The following is a 25861-nucleotide window of genomic DNA, read 5'->3' as shown; positions in this document are numbered from 1 at the left end:
TGTCTTTTAGCTGTTCCTCAGGGAGTCAAAGGTATGTTATGTGTCTGCCTTTTTCTGTTATCCTTACTTCATCTGCCATATCTGTTTCTATTTCCAAGCAATATAAGAACTCAAGGTTCAGTTTCTCTTGCTTTCCATCACCCAGCATTACGTAAGGTTACCACAAATTCCGTGGGAAAAGTGGAAAATCTACTGATAAACATAAAGAGAAAAGAACCAGTAAAATATGTGTATGTACACAATGCTTTGATATATACGTGTATATACATATATATGCATATTGATACATGTATACATACACATATGTAGAGTTACATATACGCATTCATATACATATACTTTTTTTCTGGTATCCCCTGGTAGTGATAATGATGACTTTTTCAACAGCTCAAAAAGGATGTTCTAAAATTTTAAAAATAGGAGTTGGGGAAAGAAGGGGTAGTAAAAGGCAAAAGAGGTGAGAGAAATAAGAGGCTGGAATTCATTTTGGGTTTGTTTTTTTTTCCAAAAGACACTGCCACAAAGACTGTAAAGCTGGGATCCAAAGTTGAAGTTTACAAGGAGGCAAATTTCAGCTAAAAATGTTCCAACCGTTAAAGGTATCCCAACAGCAGAACCTCAAAATCCAGTGTGTCACCCCCTTCCTATCCCTAAAAGTGTTCAAGCAAAAACTAGATAACCTTTCTCAGGGATGGTGTAATGGAATTCCTTCATTGTCCAATAGGAGTTTGTATAAAATGACCTCTCAAATCCCTTTGATTTTATAAGCTCCCAGAAAAACACATCAGTGTGAGTTCTCTCTGCTGGGTCAGCACTACTGAAATTATCTGGTTGATTTCTTTCTTAGCCATATCTGAGTCAAGCATCAGTGAGTTCTTTGCTTTTGACACAATATATTTTCATCACCTACAGTGAATGAGAGACCTTTCCCTTGCTTCCCCTTATGAGACTTTGTCTTAAGGCTTGGGGAGGTTCAGGAGTGTGTCTAAATTAAGACTTAGGAAAGTTCAGGATAAAAAAAAAAAAAAACAAGGAGCTCATAATGAGACAGTAAAGTAAGCCAGCTTTATTGAAGGGGGATAAAGGGGAAATCAGGGAGATTAGACACAAGGCTAGAATTCTGGATAGAGTTAGGCACCCCCTGGGACCCCAGAGAGAATAGGGCATTTTCTCTGATATTGGTTCATGCTAGGGGGAGGCACTGAGGAAGAAATGCCTGGGGAAATAGCAGCTAGTTAATAGTCAAACTCTGTACTAGCAAGAAAGGGGTTTTGGACAGTTATTATCGTTCTTGATGACCTTTCTCTGACAGGATAACTCAGGGGGTTTTGAGCTCCTCCTCAACTTCTTCTACTCATTACCTAATGCAAGAAACATTACTCAGCCTTTCTCAGTTTAGCCATTACCCTGAAAGTGTATAGGCAACTATAGATCTGGGGAAAGCCCAAACTCTAGGGGTTAGCATGAAACCTGACACGTGATTTCCTGGATTTCAAAATCTCCCAAAGAGAAAATTCCTTCCACCAGTGCTTTTATCCTGGAGAGCTGCCCAGGTTCAAAGAGTCAGTATGTGTCAGAGATAGCAGTTTGGGGCCAAGTTTTCTCCACTATGAAGTCAGTTTTCTATCCAGTATGTTACACTACCTCTTAACATAAATTAAAAAAAAAAAAAACACTAGAAAAAAAAGCAGTCCCCGGCATTGTTTATAAAAGAGGAATCAAGAGTGAGGAAATAGAGACAACACAGTTTAAGAAAGAGCGAAATCTTGCTAGCCCCCAGAAGCTGGTTGAAAATTTAGTGCCTAAAACTAAGAACTGTGAACCACTCCTATGTTTCTTTTTTCCTTTCTCCTATAAGTCACTCAGACTAAGAAGTGGGATAAAACCACGCTACAGAAGGCCACAGAACAATAGTGGGTGATGCTTAATCCTCCCATCAGACTTCCTCTTGATTTGCCAACTGTCACCCACAAGCATTCCACTTCCATCCTCCTGATGGCAGGAAAATCCTTTATCTGACCATAATTTGTTGTCTTTCCACTGCTTGAAGCTCCAAAGTCTGTTTGTTGTTCAACCTCACTAAGATCTCCACCTCTACTATCTCCAGTTCAACTCTATATTGTTCCTTTCTCTCCAGGCCCTTTTATCTAATCACCAATCTTGCCCTGCCAAATCTCTGTCTTGTATAACTCCCACCATCTGCTGCATTTGCTCCTACTCATTTGCTGCTGAATGAAACTGGAGAAAAATCACAAGCCATACTGAGTGGGTCCACTAAAAATCTAGGTAGCAAGATCTCAGCTAGATTTTCAATTTGCAAGGAAATGCTTTTACATGATCCCAATCAACTCACTTCTACTCAGCACAATGACTTCTCCCACCCCAAACCCCATCCTCCCTCAAAACTCCCAACACTCTCCTCTCCCCTCACCCTCTCTGCTGAGGACCTTGTTTCACATTTCACAGACAAACAAGGCACCCTCTTCTTCCCCTCCTCCTCATCTCATGTTACCCAGATGTCTTCTGTCACTATCACCTCCTTCACTCTTGTCTCACATGAAAAAGTGGGCCTTCTCCTTGCCAAAGCAAACCCCACTATATGCACAAGTGATCCCATTCCATTCCATCTTTCCCAGAAGAGTGCCCCTCTGTCTCTGCTGTCTCACTAATCTTCAATCTCTCCCTGTCTACAGACATGTGCATGCCTCACCTATCCTCAAAAAATCCTCACTTGATCTGTCCATCCCTCCTAGCTATCATCCCATTTTCTTCTTTCCTGTCCTAGCTACACTCTCTGAAAATGTCATCTATAATGGGTGCCTCCATTGGCTTTTTTCTTACTCTTTTCTTAATTCTCTACAATCTGACCTCCAACCTCATCATTCAACTGAAATGTTACTCTTAACTGTCAAATGTTTTTTCTACTGATCATGTTTTTTTATTTTTATTAATTAATTTATTTTTAGTTTTCAACATTCATTTCCATAAGATTTTAAGCTCTACATTCTCTTCTCCCTTCCCTCCTTTCCTCCCCAAGACAGCATGCAATCTGACTCTACATATACATTCATATTATACATATTTTCACATTACTCATGTTGTAAAGAAGTTAATGACCTTTTCTAAGTCCTCATTCATCCTAACCTCTAAGGCTTTTGTGATACTTCTCTTTCCTGACTCTCCTCTTAACTGTCTGGCTGCTCCTTCTCAGTATCTTACTAATTGTGGGTATCCCCCATGTCTCTATCTGTACCCTCTTTTCTTTTCAGTAATTTTCAGTTGTGCTTGACTCTTCATGACCCCTTTTGAGGGTTTTCTTGCCAAAGTTACTGGAGTGGTTTGCCATTTCCTTCTCCAGCTCACTTTACAGATAAGGAAATTGAGGCAAACAGGGTTAAGTAACTTGCCCAGAATCACACAGCTAGTAAGTGTGAGGCCAAATTTGAACTCAGGAAGATGATTCTTCCCAAGTCCAAGCCTGTCACTCTATGCACTGCACCATCTAGCTGCCCCCAAAACCAAAGGTTTTTGGATTTGACTGTGGAAGTTGTTGTTGAGTCATTTCAGTTGTATCTAACTCTTCGCTACCCCTTTTGGGGATTTTCATGGCAAAGATACTAGAATGGTTTGCTATTTCCTTCTCTAGCTCATTTTATAGATGAGGGAACTGAGGCAAACAAGGCTAAGTGACTTGCCCAGGGTCACATAGCTAGTAAATGTCTGAGGTCAGATTTGAACTCATGAAGATGAATCTTCCTGATTCCAAGTCCACTGCTCTATCCACTGCACCACCTGACTACCTGGTCTTTTTCCTCTATACTCTTTTGTTTAGGGATCTCATTAGTTTCCGTAAATTTATTATTTTTATGCTGGTGATTTTCAAATCTATTTATCCAGTCATAACCTCTCTCCTAATCTCTAGTCTCACACGTCCAACTGCCTATTGGACATCTTGAACTATTTGTTCCATAGATATTTTAACTCAGCATGTTTAAAATTTGAACTCATTATCTTTCCCCGAAAGCCAGTCTTCACTATTACTATCAAGGATACCACCATGCTCCCAGGCTCACCACCTAGGTGTCATCTTTAGCTTCTCAATCTTTCTTACTTCCCATATCCAATTTGCTTCCAAGTCCTGTTGATTCTATCTTCAAAATATCTCTTGAATACACCCCCTTCTCACATTGCCATCACCCTGTTATGGGCCTTTATCACCTTCAAGCTAGGCTTTTGCAATAGCCTGTTGACTAACATACCTGCCTCAACTCTCTTCTCAACCTACAACTCATCAGACAAAGTGATCTTTTCTTCTTTAGTTATTCATTAAGTTAAGATCAAGAAATATGTTAAACTTTCAGCATTAGCCAGCATGTGATTTTTTAGATACAGATAATCCAATTGTGGATTCCTCAGGCTCCTGGAGACTTCTCCTACATCCTGCCGATTGTTTTTGGCCATCTCGTGGCAAATGAGTATTTCTACCAGAGAACAGATGGTAACCAGAGAAAGGCTGTCGAGCCCAAATCATCTGATTTTTGTTACTTGTTAGCAGCTCTGGAAAGAGGTTTTGTGGAAGGCAAAATACTGGAACAAATGGGTTTCCTTTATTCCTGATGTCTTAATTTCTCTCCTATTCCTGGAGGGAAAAATGAAAGTTAGCTGTTTTCTATTGAAATGTGCCCTACATATGTTGGAGTCATGATTCTCAAACACTCCACTGATGCTCCCCTTTCCTTCAATCTCATTCCCTGCCTTAACTGTGCCAGCCTGTGCTTTAAGATTGATAAGAATATACTACCAAAGCCCCAGAGCTGAAAAATAAATTGTCACAAATCTACATACAAGCAAATTGGGTTTACTGGAATGTCTTTAGTCACAGTTGAAAGTTGCAGTATTTAAAACATAAACATATGGAAACAATTTCTAAAACCTATTTTGAGAAAAATTATCCACTTTGTAATAATTAACTGAATGGTTAACATCCCTTTTACATAATGTTTCCATCTTCTACGTATAATTTTTACCTCCCACCCTATCCCTGAACTTAATGTAATAATCCCTACCTCTCTAATTTACAGCAGGAAATTGTGTTAATTATAAATATCATATCTTTTAACTCTACAGATAATGTATTGGCAAGTATCTAGTTGCAAATTAGGCTCCTAAAAGATGGTAAAGTAGATGTTTCTGTTTTAAAAATAAACTAATAAAAGCATATTTTGGTGACGGGAAGGAGGCCAATTAGGAACTTGTCAATGTTTCCAATTTGAACTTGAGTATTTTTACTTCTTAAGAAAAAAAAACTTCTGAAAGTCATATACTTATTTCATTCAAGTAGGCAGCAATTTCCTTTTTTTTTTTAATTTTCCCAGAATTGTTTTATTTTAGATCTCTGGTTGTTGCCAAATCAAGTCCGATATTTCAGGACAATAGGATTGACGATAACTAGCTAAAGAGTAAGAGCAACCAAAGCCATGATGGCCTTCCTTTTGTATCTGTACCACCATATTTGTCTTTGAAGTTATTTAGATTTGTTGCTAAAGATCAGCTTTCTGATTTGTCTTGTAACTCATCCAGTCTCTCTCCTCATTCAATCACTTTTGTAACGTTCTCTCTAATGACATTAATTACTTCCTCCACCTGATTCTGTACATACTTAATTTTGTTATTCCCAGGTCCAAATGTTGGTCCAGATGGGCCCCTTAAGAAAAGGAATCCTCTTCTTCATCTGAATCTTTTTCCAAAAAGATTTCTCCTTTCACTTTTCATGGAACCAGTGACATCATTATCATTTCAGTGGTTCTTCTTGAATTTAGAAGGCACCTTTATTATTCAAAAAGTTGTTTTCCTCTTCCCAACTTTAACAGGCAGATATATACCACCTGGGTACTCCTTGGAGCCAGGCCAGGAAAGGTCAAGAAGGGAAAGAAAGAGAAAGGAAGGAGAAAAGGGAGCAGGGGGAGAGGGAAAAGACCTTGATCAGGACCCAGCATCAGCCACTCGGCTCCTCTACTACTCCCCACTCCAGTGCTCATTCAGTTACTCCCAGGTCTGATCATGGCACTCTCATACACATAAACACACTCCTCCCTACTCAGTAAACTCCAGTGGCTCCCTATTACCTCCAGAATCAAATAGAAAATCCTCTTTTCAGCTTTAAAGCCCTACCTTTCCAGTCTTCTTAGATTTTACATCCCTTCACAGATCCTATGATCCAGTGATGCCGGATTCCTTGCCTCCTGCTTTGAATGTTACACTCCATCTCCCAGCTGTGAGCATTATCACTAGCTGTTGCCCATCCCTGGAATTCTCTCCCCACATCTCTCTGCCTCCTGACTTCCTTCAAGTCTCAGCTAAAGTCTTACCTTTGCCAAGAAGTCTTTCCCAGTCTTTAATCTTTAGTGCCTTTCTTCTGAAGTTTTCCCCACATATTCCTACACTGTCCATATCTTATTTGTATATAGCTGTTTGAATGTTATCTCCCCATGAGATGGTGAGCGCCTTGAGAGCAAAGACAGTCTTTTTCCTTTCTTTGTACTCCTGGTGCGTAGCATAGTACATGGCACAAATTAAGTGCTTCAGAAGCCTTTGGTGGTGTTTTGTGGTTTGTGATTGTTGTCATTTCTAACCAACGATGGTCAGTACATGCTCATGTAACTGAGCAGCATGGAAGCAAGAAAACAAAGGAGTCTCATTTTAGACACTCCAGAAAAAAGTATTAGAGGGAATTTGGTTCTTGTGCCAAACAATTCTCAATGATTTCTCTGTTATTTTTTCAGGTGAATCTTCAGGAAGCTATTGTAAGTATTCTCCTTCTTCACACTAGTGTCCTTTGGTCTCCTGGGATGTGTGTATAGACATGGGAATTGCTGGATAGGGGAGGTAGGAAAGAGTATCCTCAGGTCTGTGTTTCTTATGAAATGTAGAGGGTGGAAGAGGAGGAGAGAGGATTGAAACTCATTTCTCAGTCTCTTGCTTTCCAATTAAGGGTCAGTCCTACAGGGCCACAAGATCTAAATCTATAAGTTATCTATTAAAGACCACCTACGTGTAATTCCCTCATTTTAAGGATGAGGAAAAAAGAGACCTATAAATTAAATCAGGGGTGGGAAACCTATGGCCTCGAAACCACATGTGACTTTCTAGGTCTTTGGGTGCTGCCTTTTGACAGAGTCCAAGTTTTACAGAACAAAACCCCCTTTGACAGAATCCAAACTTCACAGAATGGATCCCCTTAATAAAACGATTTGTTCTGTAAAACTTGGACTCAATCAAAAGGCTGCACTCAAGGACCTAGAAAGCCACATGTGGTCTCGAGGCCATAGGTTCTCCACCCCTAAGTTCAGTGATTTGTCCAGGGTCATATAGCTAAAAATAACAAAGGTGGAATCTAAACCAGACTTCAGACTCATTCCCCTATAATCTGCTACCTCTCTTATGCCCCGCCTCCTCCTAACTTGATGACTGGGGGCAACTGAAATACTCCATGGAATAATTTTTTAAATAAAAAGAAGAGGACAAAGTTCCCAATGCTTTTTGCCTCACCAGGATGATTCCCATTACACTCAAGAGTCTCATTCTTAGGTAGTAGCTACAGAAAGGGAAAGGGCACAACAGCCTCTACACTACGCTTTTCAGGTGAATTAGAGTGAGAAGCCTCTGCCACCCTATGACCCAGGGCTGCCAACAATGCTAAATGTCTCCACCTCACTGCAGTGTTTCTGACATGGGAAGGGGGTGGGGATCAGTCTTAGTGGAATTCCCATTTCTAATGCTTTCCCCTTAAAGTTTCACTAGGAACTGTGTTGTTCTTGTACCCAGCAACCGTTTCTGATTTCTCTGTGGCTATACCTGTTTTATTTGGGATTTCCTTTTTAGGGAGAAGAGGTATTTTTTTTAAGTGCTATCCCAGACAATAGCAAATTCAACTTCTTTATCTTAATATTAATTTTGTTGTCTTTGCGGCCACCTAGTTCAGGAATTACAAGAACTAGAAAGTGCTCTCTTTCTCTTTCTCTCTCTCTCTCTCTTCCTCCCTCCCTCTCCCTCTCCCTCTCCTTTTTCATATTCTCAGTCAAGGATAATAATGTTTAGCCAAAAAAGGGAGAATTTGCATAACTAGGTGGGGACCAAGAGCCCAAGAGCAATGAAAAGATTTTGAGAACACCAGCTACTCTCAAAAAGTCTTAAATCTTTTGACCTAGAGAAATTGGGTTCTATAGTACTGAAAGGGAGAAAGGAATAAGCACTTATATAGGGCCTACTATGTGCCAGGCAATAAACTAAGCACTTTTTTTATTACCTCATTTGATCCTCACAACAAAGCTGTGAAATCGGTGCAATTATGATCCCCAATTTACAGTTGAGAAAACTGAGGCAAACAGGTTAAGTGACTCAACTAAGGTTACACAGTAAGTATCTGAGTCCACATTTGAACTCAGATCTTTCTGACTCAAGGTCTAGCACTCTATACATCATTCCACTAGCTGCCACTAAATTGTCATCAAGATCTCAAGTTATGACCTCAGGCATAAGGTAGAAGTATGGGGATCCAATTTCATACAAAAAAAGTGTAAGAAGAGAAGAAATATTTCACATCTGAATTATTTGTTTCATTAAATTTCCAGGTTACTTGTCTGGAAGCACCCCAAATATCATCCAAAGAGATATCTGGGTACAAGGAATGATTGAAGAATGCATTGACTTAGGAGTAGGAAAAATCCACTGTATCGAAGAGGAAGACTTCCAGGAAAGGGAAAGGAAAGTCAGCAGAAATAAAACTGAGGAAAAGCTGGAAATGGATGTGGAAAGAAATGAAACTGTCCTTAAAGGCAAAGGAAGGGAAGATAGGCAAACTAGACTGAACAAGGAGAACGAAATCAAATCCATGTTGAAGGGTGAAGGAAAGAAGGAAAAAGAGATTGAAGATAAGAAATCAGAGAAGGGTGAAGAAAAGAAGAAAAAAGAGACTGAAGATAAGAAATCAGAGAAGAGTGAAGAAAAGAAAGAAAAAGAGATTGAAGATAAGAAATCAGAGGGGGAGGACAAAGGGGAGGACTTAGGGGAAGAAAGAGTTCTGGAATAGGTGGAAATGTGGGAAGACTGAGAGGTGGCTGGAGATGAAAAGTAAAAGCTAAGGACATTTTTTTAAAGGAAGCCAATGGGGTGTTAAGGAAGAGAAAGTGACCCAAAGGAAATGATCAGCTTACTAGAACTCCTCACCTCTGTTTCCTGTGCCAGTCATCAGTTAGGATAGGAACATTCTTTTAGTCTATGAATTCACGAACTTTCTACTCCTCTGTGTGTAATTTGAAAAAAAAAAAGTCCTTCGGAGGTTTCATCTTCTTAGTTCTCTCGGTCACAAACCTCGGGTTCCAAATGTCTGTTTTATGAGTTCATGTTCATATTATTGTGTCAGGAAGAAATGAGGATTTTCTGAAATAGAGTATTGATTAAAGCAACTTAGAATCACTTCCTTTGATTTAGTCTGGCATCTCTGTGGGAGCCTCTATCAACCCAAATGAGATTAATTAATTATCTATTATTAACAACAATAATAATGGCAGTTTTGCATTTATGTAGAGCTTGTTACAAGGCAGCTAGGTGGTGCAGTGGATAGAGTGCTAGGCTTGAAATCAGGAAGACTCATCTTTCTGAGTTCAAATCAAGCCTCAGACACTTACTAGCTGTGTTACCCTGGGCAAGTCACTTAACCCTGTTTGCCTTAGTTCCTCATCTATAAAATGAGCTGGAAAAGGAAATGGAAAACCACTCCAGCATCTTTGCTAAGAAAACCCCAAATGAGGTGACGACGAGTCGACAAGACAAATGCCTGAAGCAAAACACCTTTCCAGTGAATAAAGGCTTTCCTCTGTGTTTCTACTGCCCTCCTGTGGCTTCTAGACCTCAAGATGTTGACTTTTATGCTGAAGAAAAGATCGTGCTGGACTTTTCTGCTGCAAAAATGGGAGGAATTCAGAGAACCTCAGGAATTCCCCTGAGAACCAGATGAAAGGAATCTTAGAGACAGTCTAGTTGAATTCATTTATTTAATAGATAAGGGAAATGAGGCCCAAAGAGAGAAAGTCACTTACTTACTTCTCTGATAGGAAAGCATCTCTCCCTAAGTCCCGATTGGCCCCCAAAGCCACACTCCCTCAAACTTGTCCTGAGACACTAAGGTATTTTAGTAGCTTGGGGTCTGGTAACTGAGGTCTACCCTGTTCCTACTCCTCAGCCTCCACTTCCCCAACTGCCCATCTCTGCTGCTTTGGGAAGCAAGGTTAGGGGCTCATGGTCACATAGCTAAGAAGCATCAGAGGCAGGATTTGAACCAAGACATCTTGATTTGAAGTTCAGCTCTTTATTCATCACACTATATTCCCTCTGTCAGTTTGATGAAGTGATCAGGTTAGAAAAACAGGGCTTAAATATTCATGTGTTAGGACAGGAAGCAGTTATTAAGCATCTGTGCTCAGCACAGAGGGGGAGACACAAAAGAAATTATCTGGTAGGGAAGACAGGAAATACATGAAAAACTCAACCATTTATATAGTTTAAAAAAAAAATTTCCATGCCTTGTTCAGAAAGAGGAAACAACAGGATGCCCCTGCTAGTGGTGAGGGAGAAAAGATCTGAGCTCCAGACACAGCTGAAACATTCTCCATGCAATCCCCTCTACCTACCCACTCAGTTTCTCAGCCTCCATTCCTACAGCTGTAGACATAAGAAGTGAGAAAAACAATCTTGAGTGCTCTGCTGTAACTATAATCTGGAGAATCTAAAACCTGTGAACCACAAAAATCGCTTGTTGATTAATCCACAGCTTTGAGTGATAAGTTCAAAGAGACTAAAAACTCAGAGCTAATGCCTTGCCTCAGCCCCAGAAGATGTGGACAATTACACTACTTGATGAATGACTGATACTGCATGCCAAAAGTTGGGGGGAGCGGGGAGGAAATAGAGGGAGAAGAGAAAATAACACAGAAGGATATAGGGTCACTTCAGTGATAGAGAATAGGAGCTAAGAATAAGGTCACAGTGTGGGGAAATGAAATCTGATCAGGGAAATGATATGGGGGAAGTGCAAGGAGACAGATGAGTAGCTCCTTTACGCCTCAAGAAGGGGATAAGAAATCTGTCACCAGGAAATGGAAAAATGCATTCACTAGGGGAGGAGGTGAAGTCCAAAGAAGAACAGTCATTGTAGAAGTGCAGGAAGAGGACATGGTCAGGGGTCCTAGACACTGTGACTATTTGGAGGTCCCATTAGTTCCTGTTGAGAAAAAATATATGACAAGCCATTTTAAGAGCTCCCTGTTGAGACCTTATGCTCACTCCAAACCCCCCAACTCCCCAGGAAGGAAAGGGGAGGAATGAAAGAGTGAGGAAGATATGTTGTAAGCAACCCGACTTTAGCCTCTCTCCCTCCCATCTTTACCATTCTGATAACCACCATGAACAAGACATCAACTACTAGGCCAATGATGAGTCCCACAAATGGGAAGGGGATCCTCTGAAGCTACAGGTGAGGAGATGGCAGCAGCTCTGGGAGGCAAGAAGCTGGAAAGAGATGAGGTGAAGTGAGCAGTCTTAACTCTGCTTCCAGGACTTAGCCCCCTGTCCTCATCCCCTTGCTACAGTATAGAAGTTCACAAGCCCTGCCTCAGGGCATCTCTTCCAGGGATACAGCAAATCACCCAAAGCTCCTTCACCCATAAAATCAATTCCATTTTAGTTCAAAAATCCCTCCAAAGATTTAATCCTGCTGGTTTTCCTGGCACTGCTCAAGTCCTCAATTACGTATTAATTTGCCGGAGCCAAATGTAGGGAGAATATACACCAAGGCGTGGAATTTATTTGCAGGCCTCCAGCAGCCTTGTTTATAAAAGACTGTAGTACCTACTTAGCAACAATAATTAGTTAAAATTGTGTAACTCTTAAAGAGACAATTGAATGTGACTCTCCTCATTGGTTGAGACTAGTTTCTCAATGTCTAAGTGAGGAAAGAGGTTGGTGAGACAGGGAGAGAACAGATATCCTGACTCTTTGGTTTCCAGCTTTGAGAGAGAAAATGCAGGATTTCAACTTCTCTTCAGGTTGCTGAAAGAAACTGAGAAGTCAATGTGAAAGGAGCTGGCAGTCTCTATCATACCCCTACTCCACAGCTTGTTACACTGGAGACTTCACAAAATTTCCTCTTGAGTGAGATCTGGGATTTACTCTCTTGGTTGCACTAAGTTATCTTTCTCCCAAAGAGAGAGCTCATTTACTCTGAGCTCTGTGGTATATATTCTCCTTATGTGTACTTTCTCTGATTTCTGTTTTGTTATTGATTTAGATAAGTGGATTTATTTGCTTTGTGTGTTTACTGTGGAACTAGCATCTGATGGGGAGGTCAAACCTTGAATATGAAACTTGGGGATCTCCTTGCCTGTTAAGAAATAGCAATCAGAAACTTAGCTTAAACCAGAAAGATTGCTTCCCTTAGATTAACTACTTAAGGGAACAGATATAATTCTGGCTCAGCAGCACCTCTAAGGAAAACAGAATGGCCAAGGTAGAGGAGACTTCTGGCAAAGGCACCATATTACATTGCCACAACATAGCAATCTCTAAACTTAAACTGAACACCCAACACAAAATTTACATGATGGTTAAACTCATTACAATTGCTCCTGCCCACACATTTCTTTTGTAACTTCTCTTTTCTTTCAAAGCTGTCCTCAAAGTCCATTTTTACCACATTTTGCCTGGATACAAATGTTGATGTGACAGAATATTTTGTTGTCCTGCTTTGTACTCCTAGGAATGGTTCTGGTCCTCTGGATCCCCTGTCTCCCTCTTCCCTTCCACCTACTATCTTACCCCATTTCAGGCTGAGGGATTCATTCAGCTCCCGGTGATGCACAGAAAAGGAGTACCTCTACTCCTCTCCCTAGAAAACATTTACAGACACCCGATTCTGGAAGCCTCTATCTCCTGCTGGTCATGTCATATTCAGCATTCTGAATATCTTCTTCCTCATCTCTGAACCAAGCCACTGGAGTCTCAGATCTGGCACCTCCAAGTAGTCATTTCATTAGGGTGGGTCACATTCCTTGTTGGAGTCACTAGAAAGGTTGTGAAGTAAGGAATGTCCCCTTCAATACCCTAAATCCCCTTCCCAAACAAAGGACTTCTTCTTGTCACAAGTAGATATGCTGAGTTTGCTCCCCAGAGAAGATGGTGGGAAGAAGCTTGATATACTCCTTTATACTGAGATATGACAGATGACCTTTATTTCTTCAAATATTTAATAATTTATTGTGAACTTCATTTTAAACATCCATAAAGCTTTGGCAAAATCAATAATCAATATGCCATACAAACATTTACATTTGGAAAAAATATATGTCAACATGTAAAATATCTATAGCAATTTATCAGTTGTTCCTTCTGTCTCCTCCTCAGCTTTCATTCACTAATCTTGCATATATATTCTTATGTCCATTTTCCCCCTTCATATAGTCATAGAATATATTCTTGTGGTTCTACTTCCTTCGCTTTGCATCACCTCATAAGTGTCTTTCTATGTGTTTTTATATTCTTTATATCTATCACTCTTAAATGTGTTATAGTACTCTACAGCATCGACGGAACAAATTTATCGACTCATTCCCCCAAATGTTAGGCATTAAAGATTATTTCCTGTTGGGGGTGTAAGCTCAGTTTTCACGTGGACAGTCTCAGGCAGGTAAAAGTGAGGACCTCTAAACCTCAGAGTTCTCACGAGGCCCCCCAGGGAACAGCTGGGGATTGAGGCGTGAAACACAGGCTGTCTTGTGCATTTCCACCTCTTCTCAGTGGGAAACTTGCTGGGGAGAGCATCCCACCCTTGAGATTGGGCCGTGGTCTGAGCACACCTGTTGTTAATTAGCTAGGGGCTGAGAGCACGCACGGTATTCACGTGCAAACTATGCGGCTGGGAGAGCTTAAATAGGGACAGGAAAGCCTGAAGGTTCTCTTCTGGATGCAGGGTCCCCTCCGGGGGCTCTTCTTGCTGCGGGGCCCTTAGAGGGAAGAGGGTCTCTCCCCTCTTCCACTCCTATCCTCTTGCTGTATGATCCTTGCCCCTTGGGAGGAGGAGGATTCCTCTCTCCTGAGGAAGAATTTGCCCTGCATATGGATACGTAACTAAGACCCTGAATAAAGCCTAACCCTTGTTTGACTCTGGAAAGTCTTTTCTCTCAATACGTTTATCCAGTTGGCCACTGAAGACCTGTGAAAGGTAAGAAGACTCGGGTAGCTCATCGGCCCCTAGGCCGAACAATTTCCATTGTTTTTGCAGTTACAAATAATGCTGTTGTAACCATCTTTGAGCAGAGAGCTCTCTTTGTTATTTTCATAACTCTCAGGATATTATCAAAAATGGGATGTGTGGGTCAAAGAGTATGATTACTTTTTTAACTCCTACATTATGTTACCAGTTGTTTCTCCATAAAGACTCCACACATTTTCCACCAGCAGTGTATTCATGCAAATGTCACTCCATAACTCAACAAGCACTGGGATTTTTTAATTATTTCTGATGGATGTGTGGTAGCACCTCAAATTTGTTTTAATTTTCATCTCTTTGATTAATGAGGTTATACTTTTTTGAGAGATTATTTATAGTTTGTGTTTCCTTGACCATGCAATATCTGTCCATATTCCTTGATTATCCATTCATTAGAAACTATATATGCTATAGAACATTTAGCTCCTTACTAATTTTAAGTAAGTTTGGAATTTGTTTATTTTTTTAAGTATGAACCTGTAAATTCATTGGCATAGTGAACTCCTGTGAGGAAATTCCCTCTAACAATGCAGAGAGGTAACTATCCTATGTAGTCACCTGGACTAAGTTATTTGATTGAAGCAGGTTTTGTCCTGGAAATAGTAGATTATCTACCACAAGATAGTCTCTTGTTCTGGAGTGATACATCCTCTTCTCTGAACAGGGGAAAAGTGACTAGCATGGTCACCTCTGTCCTTTTGCCTCAAACTCCATAGAAACAGAAGAGTGAATAACTGTTGTAACATGAATTCAGTATTGACTTTCAGTACTGACATTCAGCGAGGTGGCGTAGTGGATAAAGCACTGGGCCTGGTGTCAGGAAGATTTCCTGACTTCAGATCTGGTCTCAGACACTTACCAGCTATCTGACCCTGGCCAAATCACTTAACCCTATTTGCCTCACTTCCTCATCCATAAAATAAGCTGGAGAAGGAAATGGCACAAACCACTCCAGTATCTTTGCCAAGAAAACCCCAAATGGGGTCATGGAGGATAAAATACAACTGAAAAAACAATCGAACAACTGACTTTTAACAAGCGGTTAACGGTAATTTGCTTATATAAATAAAACCAATGTAGCCAGGAATAGAGGGAATGCAGAAAATTGGGGGGAAGGGGAGAACTTTCATAAACAACCTCTCAGGATGTGATTATGCTGAAATATTGCTGTGGTATAGAAAATAATGAGCTGGCTGATTTAAAAAAAACATGGAAAGACTTGAATTTGTGAAGGAAGATACGATCCACCTTCAGAGAAAGAGATGACAAGTGGAAATGTGCATAGTACAGTCTTACATATATGTGTGTGTTTACAGTTATCTATGTATATGTGTGTATATGTGTATGTGTATTTCCACATTTAACTGTAGCTTTCTTTAAAGTAGAGAGGGAGGGAGCGGAGAAAAAAGTGAAAAGTGCATGACAGAGAACAAAAGAAAACCTACAAGGAAGCAAAGAAAAGCTGGGAAGCTTTAAAAACAATGAGTAGTATTTATTACCTAGGTTTCCTTGACTTGGAAATTTATTGTTTTATAATTGAATTCTCTCTTGCGTTCTACTGTGTACATGGCAATGTTCTTTTTCTTTTCTTGTTTTGTATTTAAGTTTAAAATGAATTTTTTAAATTACCCAAAAGAAACCCCAAAAATTTGGTTGGTCTGTCAATAAATAGTCATTAAATGTGTACTATGTGCCAAGCACTGTAGTGTTACATTAGAAAATTAAGGAGCATGATCTTTTATTAAGTTTATTAAGTTTATTAATTAGGCTAGTAGTAATCAATAAGTGGGTCAGTGACCTCTCTCGATGACCAAAGAACCTGAGGTAGGGCTTATTAGCCTTTGGTTGTTGTCCATTCTCCAAGGGGACCCAAATGACATCACCATGATAATGTTAAGTTTCAATGTGTCTGACTGTGGCTGATCGGAACAATTCGAGCTTGTAATGCTCTACCACAGACTGGGCACAGATTACCCACGTGAACATTTGGGGTGAATACTCCAAATTTATGCATCCTATGTTTCCTTTGAAACGTAGTTTTGGAAATTTTGGGGGCAAGTACAAGAGAATAAGAACAGAGTTGGGTAGGTGGGAAAGACAATGCAATTGGTTACAGAGTAGAAATCATGGTGGGGGGGACACAACCAGATTGGCTAGAAATTGGGAATGAGGATCTAGCCACAACCTCTTCCTTCCGTTCTGTGACTAAGAAATGTTCACTGTTTGAGTCCATCTACAAGATTAGAAATAATGGACGAGACTTCTTTGGATAACAAACCACACACCTTTGAAGGATGGCTCAGTGGTGCAAAGATACTAGACCAGCCTCCCTGGTGTCTACCTGTCTCCTTCAAGGGTAACAGATTTCCTTGAGGTAAGAATAGTACAGTGATTAGCAGAAGAATTGAATTTCTAAGCTTAACTTATTACAGGCCAGCTGAATTACATTCAGAGACAAAGAAGCTTAGCTTATTCAATCTTGTCCCACTCTTTGTGTCCCTGTAGGCCATAGCCTGCCAATACTGTTCATAGAATTTTCCAGTTTCTCCAAAGGGCTTGTTGAGGCGTTCCCAGGTATTCTAAACCAATTACGAATTATTGCCACATACTAGCAGAAAACCACAGACCAGATGCCAAGACAAACAAACATGAGGTAGTTTGAGGCATTAGTGGAAAGTCTTCGTTAAGTAAAGGACCTCCTCTGCTTGGAGAAGTTAAAAATATTTTTACTGGCCCAATTTCCAGTCTAGAAGGAATATTCGTGGAGTCTCCAGGAATGCCCTGGCTGAGGTTTTAATCAGTTCAGGAAACCCTCCTGAAAGACCACACAGCTTAGTTGAACAGTCTTGCCACAGACCTTGTGCTCAGATTATTAATCTAACCATGGTTCAGGAATCCCTTCCTGATTGTTCAAATTGTCAAAAAACTGGATGCCAGGTTTTTAGCACCAGAACTGGTGGTCAATTAATGGCTAAGGAAAAAACCCATGGATTATTATGCCTATGCTTTTGGTATAAAAGGAACCTCCTGGGGAGATAGGAGTCCCCCAATGACCTTTGTTTTCTAAAACTAAATTCATAATGCCAAACTCACCCAGCTTAGGAGTCGCTGCCAATGAATTCAGTCCTTTGCCAAGGGACCTAGTTTATAAACTAATGGAAGGCAAGATTAAGAGCTAAACGTAGAGACCAGTTCTCTCTCCCTAAACAAATCAGAGGGGTGTTGCCACTCAATGCCACTGATTAGAACAAAAACAAGCATGCTGCTATTACCACACACACACACATACACACACACGCACCAGGCTGATCAGACCAAGAAGGAAAAAAGCAGCTTGCTTTATATTCATATACATACACTCACTCACACAAATCCCCTTTACACGAATAGTGGGATATAAATCAATTTGCTCTGTATGCCCCAAGGGCCTCAACCAGGAGACTATAATATCTCAGGAGGTTCCTCAATTTACCAAACAAAGGAAACACCAGTAGCAATCATTCCAGTTAGAAATATTATTCTCAACTCCTCAAAAATATTGGGGAGCCAATGGAAACAAATTAGTGTTTGTTTTCCTGGTAGGGAAGTAGGACTCCCTCAGTTTCTCCAATTCGGAAAACATCAAAGACTTGGTGCACATTCAAGTTGATCCCCTAATTATCTCCCAATCCTATTTGAAGAGACTTTATTTGAAGGAAACAACTCCCTTCAAAGGCAGTCCAGGGAACATACCAAGGTTTTATTGCCAATTATTTCCAAATGCATAGACAACATTGCAATTTTTAATATAAAAAATATCCCCAATGGAGTACTTGTCTTCCTTGCCTTTCAGTGGAGAGTCAGATCACAGCATAAATTCCCTAAAAGAAAAACCCTCCCTTCAGATGGAAAATCTCCAACAGGACCCAAAGAAGGAAGAGAGTCTTCTTTTTTTTTTTTTTTTTTTTTTTTTTTTTATTAATTTTTTAATTTTTTTTAATGTTTAACAATCACTGCCATACAATTGCGATTTTATCCCTCCCCACCCACCCCCCACTACCTCCCTCCCTCCCCACGACTGCATACAATTCTGTATAGATTCTACATATACTTTCCTATTGAGTATATTTTCACTATCGTCATGCTATGTAGTCAGACTAAGATAAATGAAAGAATCCGTATAACAAATCAGAACATGATACACAAACAGATACACATACACAAACATGATCTGCTACATTATGTGAGTGACTTCCATATTTCTCTCTCTGAGTGTGGAAGGCTTTTTGCCTTGAGGTCCACCATTGGGATTTTTTTTTTTTTTCAGAAGTTCTTGTGTTATTACAAAAATCTAAGTCTACCAGAAAAAACTCTCACACACTGTGGTTGTTGCTGTGCATAAAGTTCTCCTGGTTCTGCTCCTTTCACTCAGCATCAGGTCATATAAGTCCTTCCAGGCCTCTCTGAAGTCTTCTTGTTCATCATTTCTTATGGCACAATAGTACTCCATTACATTCATATACCATAATTTATTCAGCCATTCCCCAATTGATGGACATCCCCTTGACTTCCAGTTTTTGGCAACTACATAGAGTGCTGCTATAAATATTTTTGTACATGTGGGACCCTTTCCCATTTTTATGATCTCTTGGAAGAGAGTCTTCTAAAGAGTCTGGGGGACCTGGCTTTCACCCCTAAATCCTGGATAAGCCCCCAAAACTGTGATGAGTAAAATTTCAACAACCACCATTTTCTCCGGTGCAAGATATCATTTTTATTAACAGTGATGCATTATACTGTTAGCAAAACAGGTCATGCTGGCACCTCAGCAAAAAGCTAAGGACCTGAGCATGATCAATTTGATAGCCAAACATCTAGAGTGAGGGCCAACAATGCCTTTTAAACTTAGATGTGTCTTCCTTCTAACAACCTGACAGTACATCATTTGGAACTCCCCTGGCAAAGACAAGACAATTCCAATTGGCAGACATTTTAATGAGGTGGGTTGAGAGTTACCTTAACTCCTCCCTCTTACTTAATCTTTGGGATTTAGAAGTAATCCCAAGTAATAGGATTAGTCTGTAGTTGGAGACTTCTGGACTTCAGATGTGGTTGATTATTCACCTCTGACATTTGAGGAATGCTAGTTGTTTTATGAGATCCAAATCCCTTTAGCAATCTGGACTAGAAAACCAAAAACCATTCAATCAGGTTGCCCCCAGTTTGTCCTCCCCTTTGGAGGCCAAGCCACCCCTAACTTTGAGAAGGAAAGCAAGGACAGGAGAGTTATCCCTTGGAGGGGGCCTAGTCTAAGCTGATTCTCTGTTTGGTTATTGTCCTTTGTGCTGAAAGAAGATCAAAGTGACATCACTGTGTCAGGGTCAACATACAGTGTGTCCAACTGAGGCTGATCAGACCAAGATGAGCTTGGAAGGCTCTCCCACAGGTCAGGCACAAATAGTCCTCATGATCATGTGGAGTGCAGATGTCTCTAAATTTGCATATCTCATTTCTTTTGAACCACTGAAATTCTGTTTTGCTCATAAAGCATAGCACCTTCTGTGATGTGGGCATACCAGGTTGGGCGGTTCTTTGCAAGCATCTCCTATGTCTCGCAATCAATTCCAAAGTTCTTCAGACAGACCTTGAAAGTATCCTTGTATCACTTCTTTTGACTACCAGATGAGTGCTTGCCTTGTATGAGTTCTCCATAAAATAATCTTTTAGGCAAACAGGTGTTTAGCATTTGAATCATGTGCACTGCCCATTAGGGTTGTACTCTCTGAAGTACAGTCTGAATGTTTGTCAGTTCAGCTGAGAAAGGACCTCAGTGTCTAGTAGCTTGTCTTGTTAGGTAATCTTCAGAATCTTCCTAAGACAATTCAAATGGAAATAATTCAGTTTCTTTGGCATGGTGCTGACATACTGTCCAGGTTTCACAGACGTACAACAAAGAGGTCTGCTCTGTAGACCTTCAGTTTGGTAAGCAGCCTAATACCTTTTCTCTGCTACACTTTCCTTCGGAGCCTCCCAAACACTGAGCTAGCTCTGACAATGCATCAACCTCATCAACTATGTGTACATCCCTGGAAAGTATATTGCTTCTCAGCCTCATGGTCTACACTGAGTGCACAATCATCTTGCAAATAAAAAGTTGTGTACCAACTCTCCCTCTGCTTTAGTCTTGGCTTGTAGCCTATTCAAGTTAAATAATTTACTGTCCATTTGGTAGCTGACCTTGATATCATTTTCATCCTTGTTGAAGGCAGCCAACATCACTGAAAAAATGCTAAAAAGCATGGGAGTAAGCACACAGCCCTGCTTCACTCTACTGATGACTGGGAAAATGTGAGAGCATCATCTTTTATCTGGAACCCATACAAACATGCTATCATGGAACTGGTATACAATAATGATAAACTTCTCCAGGAGACCAAATTTGGCCATGAACAAGCCCTCCTAATTGATAGTATCAAAGACCTTGGTCAGATTGACAAATGTTGTGTACAGACCTCTGTTCTGCTCCTGGCATTTCTCCTGGAGTTGTGAGGCAGCAAATACTAGATCAAATGTTCCTTGGCCCTTTCTGAAGCCACACTGGCTCTCAGGAAGATAACCATCTTCCAGGTGGAGAATCAGCCTATTAAGAAGGACTCTGGCAAGAATCTTGCCAGCAATGACTAAGAGAGAGACTGCCCCACCACCACCACCCCATGATTGTTATAGTACACCCTATTTCCTTTTCCTTTTATAGAGATGGACAATGGAGCCATCCTTGAATTCCTGGGGGATAATCTCTTCTTGCCATATAACCCAGAAGCTTCCAGTCAGCTTATGTATGAGCAGTGGACAGTTTGCCTTGTAAATCTCAGCTGGAATAGAATCAGCACCAGATACTTTGCCACAGGAGAGGAGCCTAACGGCATTCAAAAAATCTTGAGTTGAAAGTTCAGCTAGAGAGGGACTGACTTCAACCTGACATATATGGTCAATAGCTTCAGCACTGATGATAGTCTGTTGAGAACACCATGAAAGTGTTCAGCCCATCTCGCTAGGATCATGTCCTTATCACTAATCAGTTTGTCTCTATCAGGACCATAGGTCTTTGGTCCATAAATAACCTTCAGGGCATCATAAAAATGCTTTGGATTATTACAATCAGCATAAAGCTGAATTTCATCTGCCTTCTTACTGAGCCAAGAATTCTGCTTCTCTCTAAGCTTTGCTGCACTTTACTTTTGATGGAGGGGCAGTTAGGTGTTGCAATAGACAGAGCACCAGTGCAGGAGTCAGGAGAACTTGAGTTCAAATCTCACCTCAGACACTTGACACTCACTAGCTGTGTGACTTTGGGCAAGTCACTTAACCCCAATTGCCTCATCCTGGGTCATCTCCAGTCATCCTGATGAATATCTGGTCAGTGGATTCAGATGACTCTGGAAAAGAAGTGAGGCTGGTGATCTGCACAGTCCTCCCTCGCGCAAAACAAAGTCAAGTTTAAGTCATGTCATTATTTCTCTGATGGCATGGTCTTCTTTGGCAACAAAGGACGAACACACACTTTTGATGGAGTAAACACTGTCTTCTTAGAGATGGACAAATTATCATGCTAGTAAACCCTATGGAGTTCTTGGTTTTTGTTTAATAACTTCTGAATGTCCCCAACATTTTCATCAAATCAGTCCTGATATTTGTGAGTATTCTGGCCCGATGAGGAAACACAGTGCTGTACATCAAATTTCTGAAAGCCTCCCCCTCCTTTTCTGCTCCACTATTGCCAAGCTGTGTGTTGGCTCAGATTTCCCTCCAAGTTAGCAACAAACTGTTCACCCATGGAGAAGCATTCTAATCTGTTGATATTAAGTTTTCTGGTAGTAGTCTTGCCTTGGGGCTGCCACTTTTGTTTAATACACATGAAAAGCTTAGAGAGGATAAGTCAATGACTGGTCCAGCACTCTGCATCACATAGCCTCTCACTCTCATATCCTTCTCCTTACAATAACAGCTATTGCCCACAGCTCCAAATTTAGCAATCCCAAAGAAGAGGCTGTATGAATAGGCTATGGCAGTACAATTTCAAAGGCTTGATAGCACTTCTACCTTCTTAAAGTTTTTAGCGATATTTATCAAATGCAAATTGACAATGCAGAGTACACATTTAAATACTTAAGACTATCATTACCAGAAGAGAACTAGTCTGACAGGTTAAGTCTAGCTATGTAATGGGTCCTAGGTCATAAATCAACCTCAGCATTCTGAAGGACCTAATTTATCAATGTTACAAATAAATCACATTATACATCATTCCAAAATCAAAAGTACTTCTATGCAATAATTCCTAAGTCAAAATGTAAGAAACTTATAGGTTAACATTTATATAAAACAATTTCATAGACTTAAAGACAAAATAAAATGTATTACTTATCCAATGACTTTAATTCAGTGGCATGTATCTCCAAATCATCCACATGGAAAAACCATTCTACCCATCTACTAACACTGACATTCTATGCTAACTGAATTCAGAAATCTATACTATATAGAGTGGTTATCACATTTGCTCTCACAGCTCCAAAAGTGTGACATCCACAGTTACTATTCAAAGCATAGATCAACGATACTATCAATAATAATTTTCCCCAATGAATTTATCTGAACAAGTATAGGTCCAAATTTAAGCTACTCGACTTTAAAGATTGCTACTTAATTCCAGCTGCTTTTCATCATCTATAATCTGTGAAATTAAGCTTGAAAATCAGCAAAAACTCACTCCAACTTCCTGAGGAGGAAAGAAGCATTTCTCCAAGTGGCATTTCACAGCCTTACTGGCATAGAACATTTGCTATTCTCATCATATCTTGATGACACCTTCCTTAAATTTACATTTCTTTTTTCCAAAGTCATGGTGCTTTTTTCACCTCTACTGTTTTTTTTAAGTTGGCCCTTACTGTAAAATCTGATAGCTGGCCAAATTGCAGTCACCCTGTTAGAGTGAAAAATCACTGCTTCTATTTTCTGCAGTGGGGAAATGAGGAATTGAAACTGCTCCCCTAGGTTTTAGATGAATTTAGTGTCTATGTATGCAGAGGTGTATTTTTCAGAATTTTCTACTTTTAAGAGCAACTTTATGCACTTGTCATTGTTTTTGAAATGAACTTCAGGTCTATGCTTCATCAATGTAAACCACTTCTTATTTCCTTTTTCATTCTCTATTTTTTTTACTGGTTATAATTAATCCAAACTGGGCCAGGCAAATGACAGAACTGTATTTCTTTGCATATTGATTCAGCATTTCACTTTCTAATAGTGTTAGTTTCTTAACCTCATACTTCTCTGCTTTCAAATCATGTTTCAAATTGCTTTCAGATCATTTCCTCTTTTTTTTGTTGTTGAATCTCTTATGCATCTCAAGTTCATTGCAAAACTTTGCTTTTAGATGACCAGAGCTAAAACTTCCAGGTTTGTAGATCGTTTTTCATTTTGCCAAATAAAACACTTCCAGCTTGGCTTCTCACTTAAGAGCTTGAAAATGTATAGTTTATTCTAAATTCTTTTAGATGACTTTACTTCTACTTTACCTAGGCAATTAAATTCTATCAAATCATTCAAAAGCTCCTAAAATGAAATTTTGCCTTTTTCCAAATTGTTATGTTTACATTTTCTGAGGCAAAGTCTCCTTGGATCAAGTTTATTTAAATGAAAGAAAATTTAAGAGAACAAATAGTTACCAGGGGATTTCAAAACCACATAAGGCTCAGGTTCAAACTAAAAATTTCAAAATCCTCTTCACTTTTTTATCTCTACTTTTTTAGTCCCAAGCAATCTGCTGCCCAAAGCTCAGAAGAAAGTGAAAAAAGCTTAACTGTCACCAGATCATAGAATTAGGTACAATTTCACTTATTGTCAGAGATACTGCTGGATTTTGACTTGGTTGGGTGTGTGCTAGCAAACATTTAATGAAAGAAAAAGAAAGAGAGAGAGAGAAAGGAAGGAAGAAAGAGAAAGGGAAGGAAGGAAGGAAGGAAGGAAGGAAGGAAGGAAGGAAGGAAGGAAGGAAGGAAGGAAGGAAGGAAGGAAGGAAGGAAGGAAGGAAGGAAGTCCAACATATTTTAAGTTTAATCTTAAGATGCAGAATGATATACATTTTTTAAAATGACCAGTGTGGGAATTTGTTTTGCTCAACTATGTGGATTTGTTATAAGAGTTTTCTTTTTTCTTTTTCTTTTTCTTTTCTGGGGGCTGAAGGGGGGGAGTGAGGAGAGAGGTAGAAGTGAGGGGAGATAAGGATAGGTTTCCCAAAAATATGAGGGAAGAACAGAAGGAAAGCCTGAAGGAGTAACAAAGCAGAACAGCTTTGAAAGTTGCATGATTAATTTATTTTATATTTAAAAATCAAAGCAAGTTCTACATAAGAAACATTCACTATATCAGGTACAATCTCCTATTCTACAATGTCTATGGAAATGCTAATTTTATTTGGTATTTTTAATTAAAAAGAATACAAATTAAAAGGAAATAAAGCAGAGTTTTATTCACATTCAGGCTTTATTCCCCTGGTTCACCTCCCCAACCTTATCTACACACAAATACACTGAAAATTTCTCCAAGAGATTCGTACTTAAAACCATCAAAACATAAAGCAATTTATTGGTTTGTAAAACTGACATTTCACCATTTCACCTTGGCTCTGCAGTATCCAAACAATTCCCTCCAAGTCCATGTTTTCTAGCAAGCCTAGCCAGAGTCTCCTCATGTCAGTGACATCTTCCATAACAGACAAACTCCCCTTGCTTCCAGTCAGCTCCAGTCAAAGGACCCAGGACCTCTGGAGCACTTAAACTCACAAGGTGAGAAATGTGTATCTCAGGATTTGTTCTTAGTCACTTAACAGCTAGGTGGTTCAGTGGTTAGAGACCTGGACCTGGAGTCAGACACTTACTAGCTATCTGAACCTGGGCAAGTCACTTAACCTCAATTTGTCTAATCCACTGGAAAAGGAAATAGCAAGCCACTCCAGCAACCTTGCCAAGAAAACTCCATGGATCATAGGGCCTACAGGGTCACGAAGAATTGGACACAACTGAACAACCCCACCAACAATCAGGCAAAGAAATACAAAGCAAAAGAGACAGCTAAAGCTCTTAGATCTATATGCAAGCAGGACATAGATTTTAGCTACCATGTGCTCATAGTCACTATTTCAAAGGCAGCTCAAAGTTATCTGTTGACTCAGTCTCCCATTGTTCCCAGTCCTGCTTGTCAATTAGTGTTGGGGGAAGGCATCACCCAGTCCCCTGATGTTGGTCACATAGCCAAGTCATCCCCTACCTGTGACCTTTGTACCCCTACCTACAAATTGTCATGTTCTTACTACCTTGAGGAGAAACTGAGATACAAAGACCCAGTCTCTTCTGCTGAGGTGGACTTATTTGAATTGTCTTAAAGTTACCTATAAAAGCTACCTATAAAAGCTGACCCCACCTAGAAGCCATCTTCAGTGATCAGCCCGTCACTGTCACAATGTTGCTTCTTTGATGTACTTGTAATAAACTCCTTTTAATT

At 40.0% G+C, this 25861-nt stretch overlaps 1 protein-coding gene, 1 long non-coding RNA gene and 1 pseudogene across 2 annotated transcripts in view; 1 reads left to right on the top strand and 2 right to left on the bottom strand.

Annotated features, from left to right (window-relative positions):
- Positions 1-9474, top strand: part of LOC140522324 (uncharacterized) — a 35085-nt gene extending 25611 nt beyond the window's left edge. The window contains exons 9-11 of the mRNA XM_072637629.1: positions 11-31; positions 6783-6803; positions 8631-9474. Coding sequence (XP_072493730.1) covers positions 11-31; positions 6783-6803; positions 8631-9088 — 500 coding nt within the window. The 3' untranslated portion in view covers positions 9089-9474. The remainder of the gene's footprint in view (positions 1-10; positions 32-6782; positions 6804-8630) is intronic.
- On the bottom strand, positions 4355-6450 carry LOC140530388 (vesicle-associated membrane protein 4 pseudogene; annotated as a pseudogene).
- Positions 9352-25861, bottom strand: part of LOC140522327 (uncharacterized) — a 60552-nt gene continuing 44042 nt past the window's right edge. The window contains exon 6 of the long non-coding RNA XR_011973286.1: positions 9352-9438. This is a non-coding gene — a long non-coding RNA (uncharacterized lncRNA). The remainder of the gene's footprint in view (positions 9439-25861) is intronic.

The sequence above is a fragment of the Notamacropus eugenii genome, chromosome 2 (assembly GCF_028372415.1).
Source record: "Notamacropus eugenii isolate mMacEug1 chromosome 2, mMacEug1.pri_v2, whole genome shotgun sequence".
Classification (NCBI taxonomy): domain Eukaryota; kingdom Metazoa; phylum Chordata; class Mammalia; order Diprotodontia; family Macropodidae; genus Notamacropus; species Notamacropus eugenii.
This window is presented reverse-complemented; position numbering and strand designations above follow the sequence as displayed.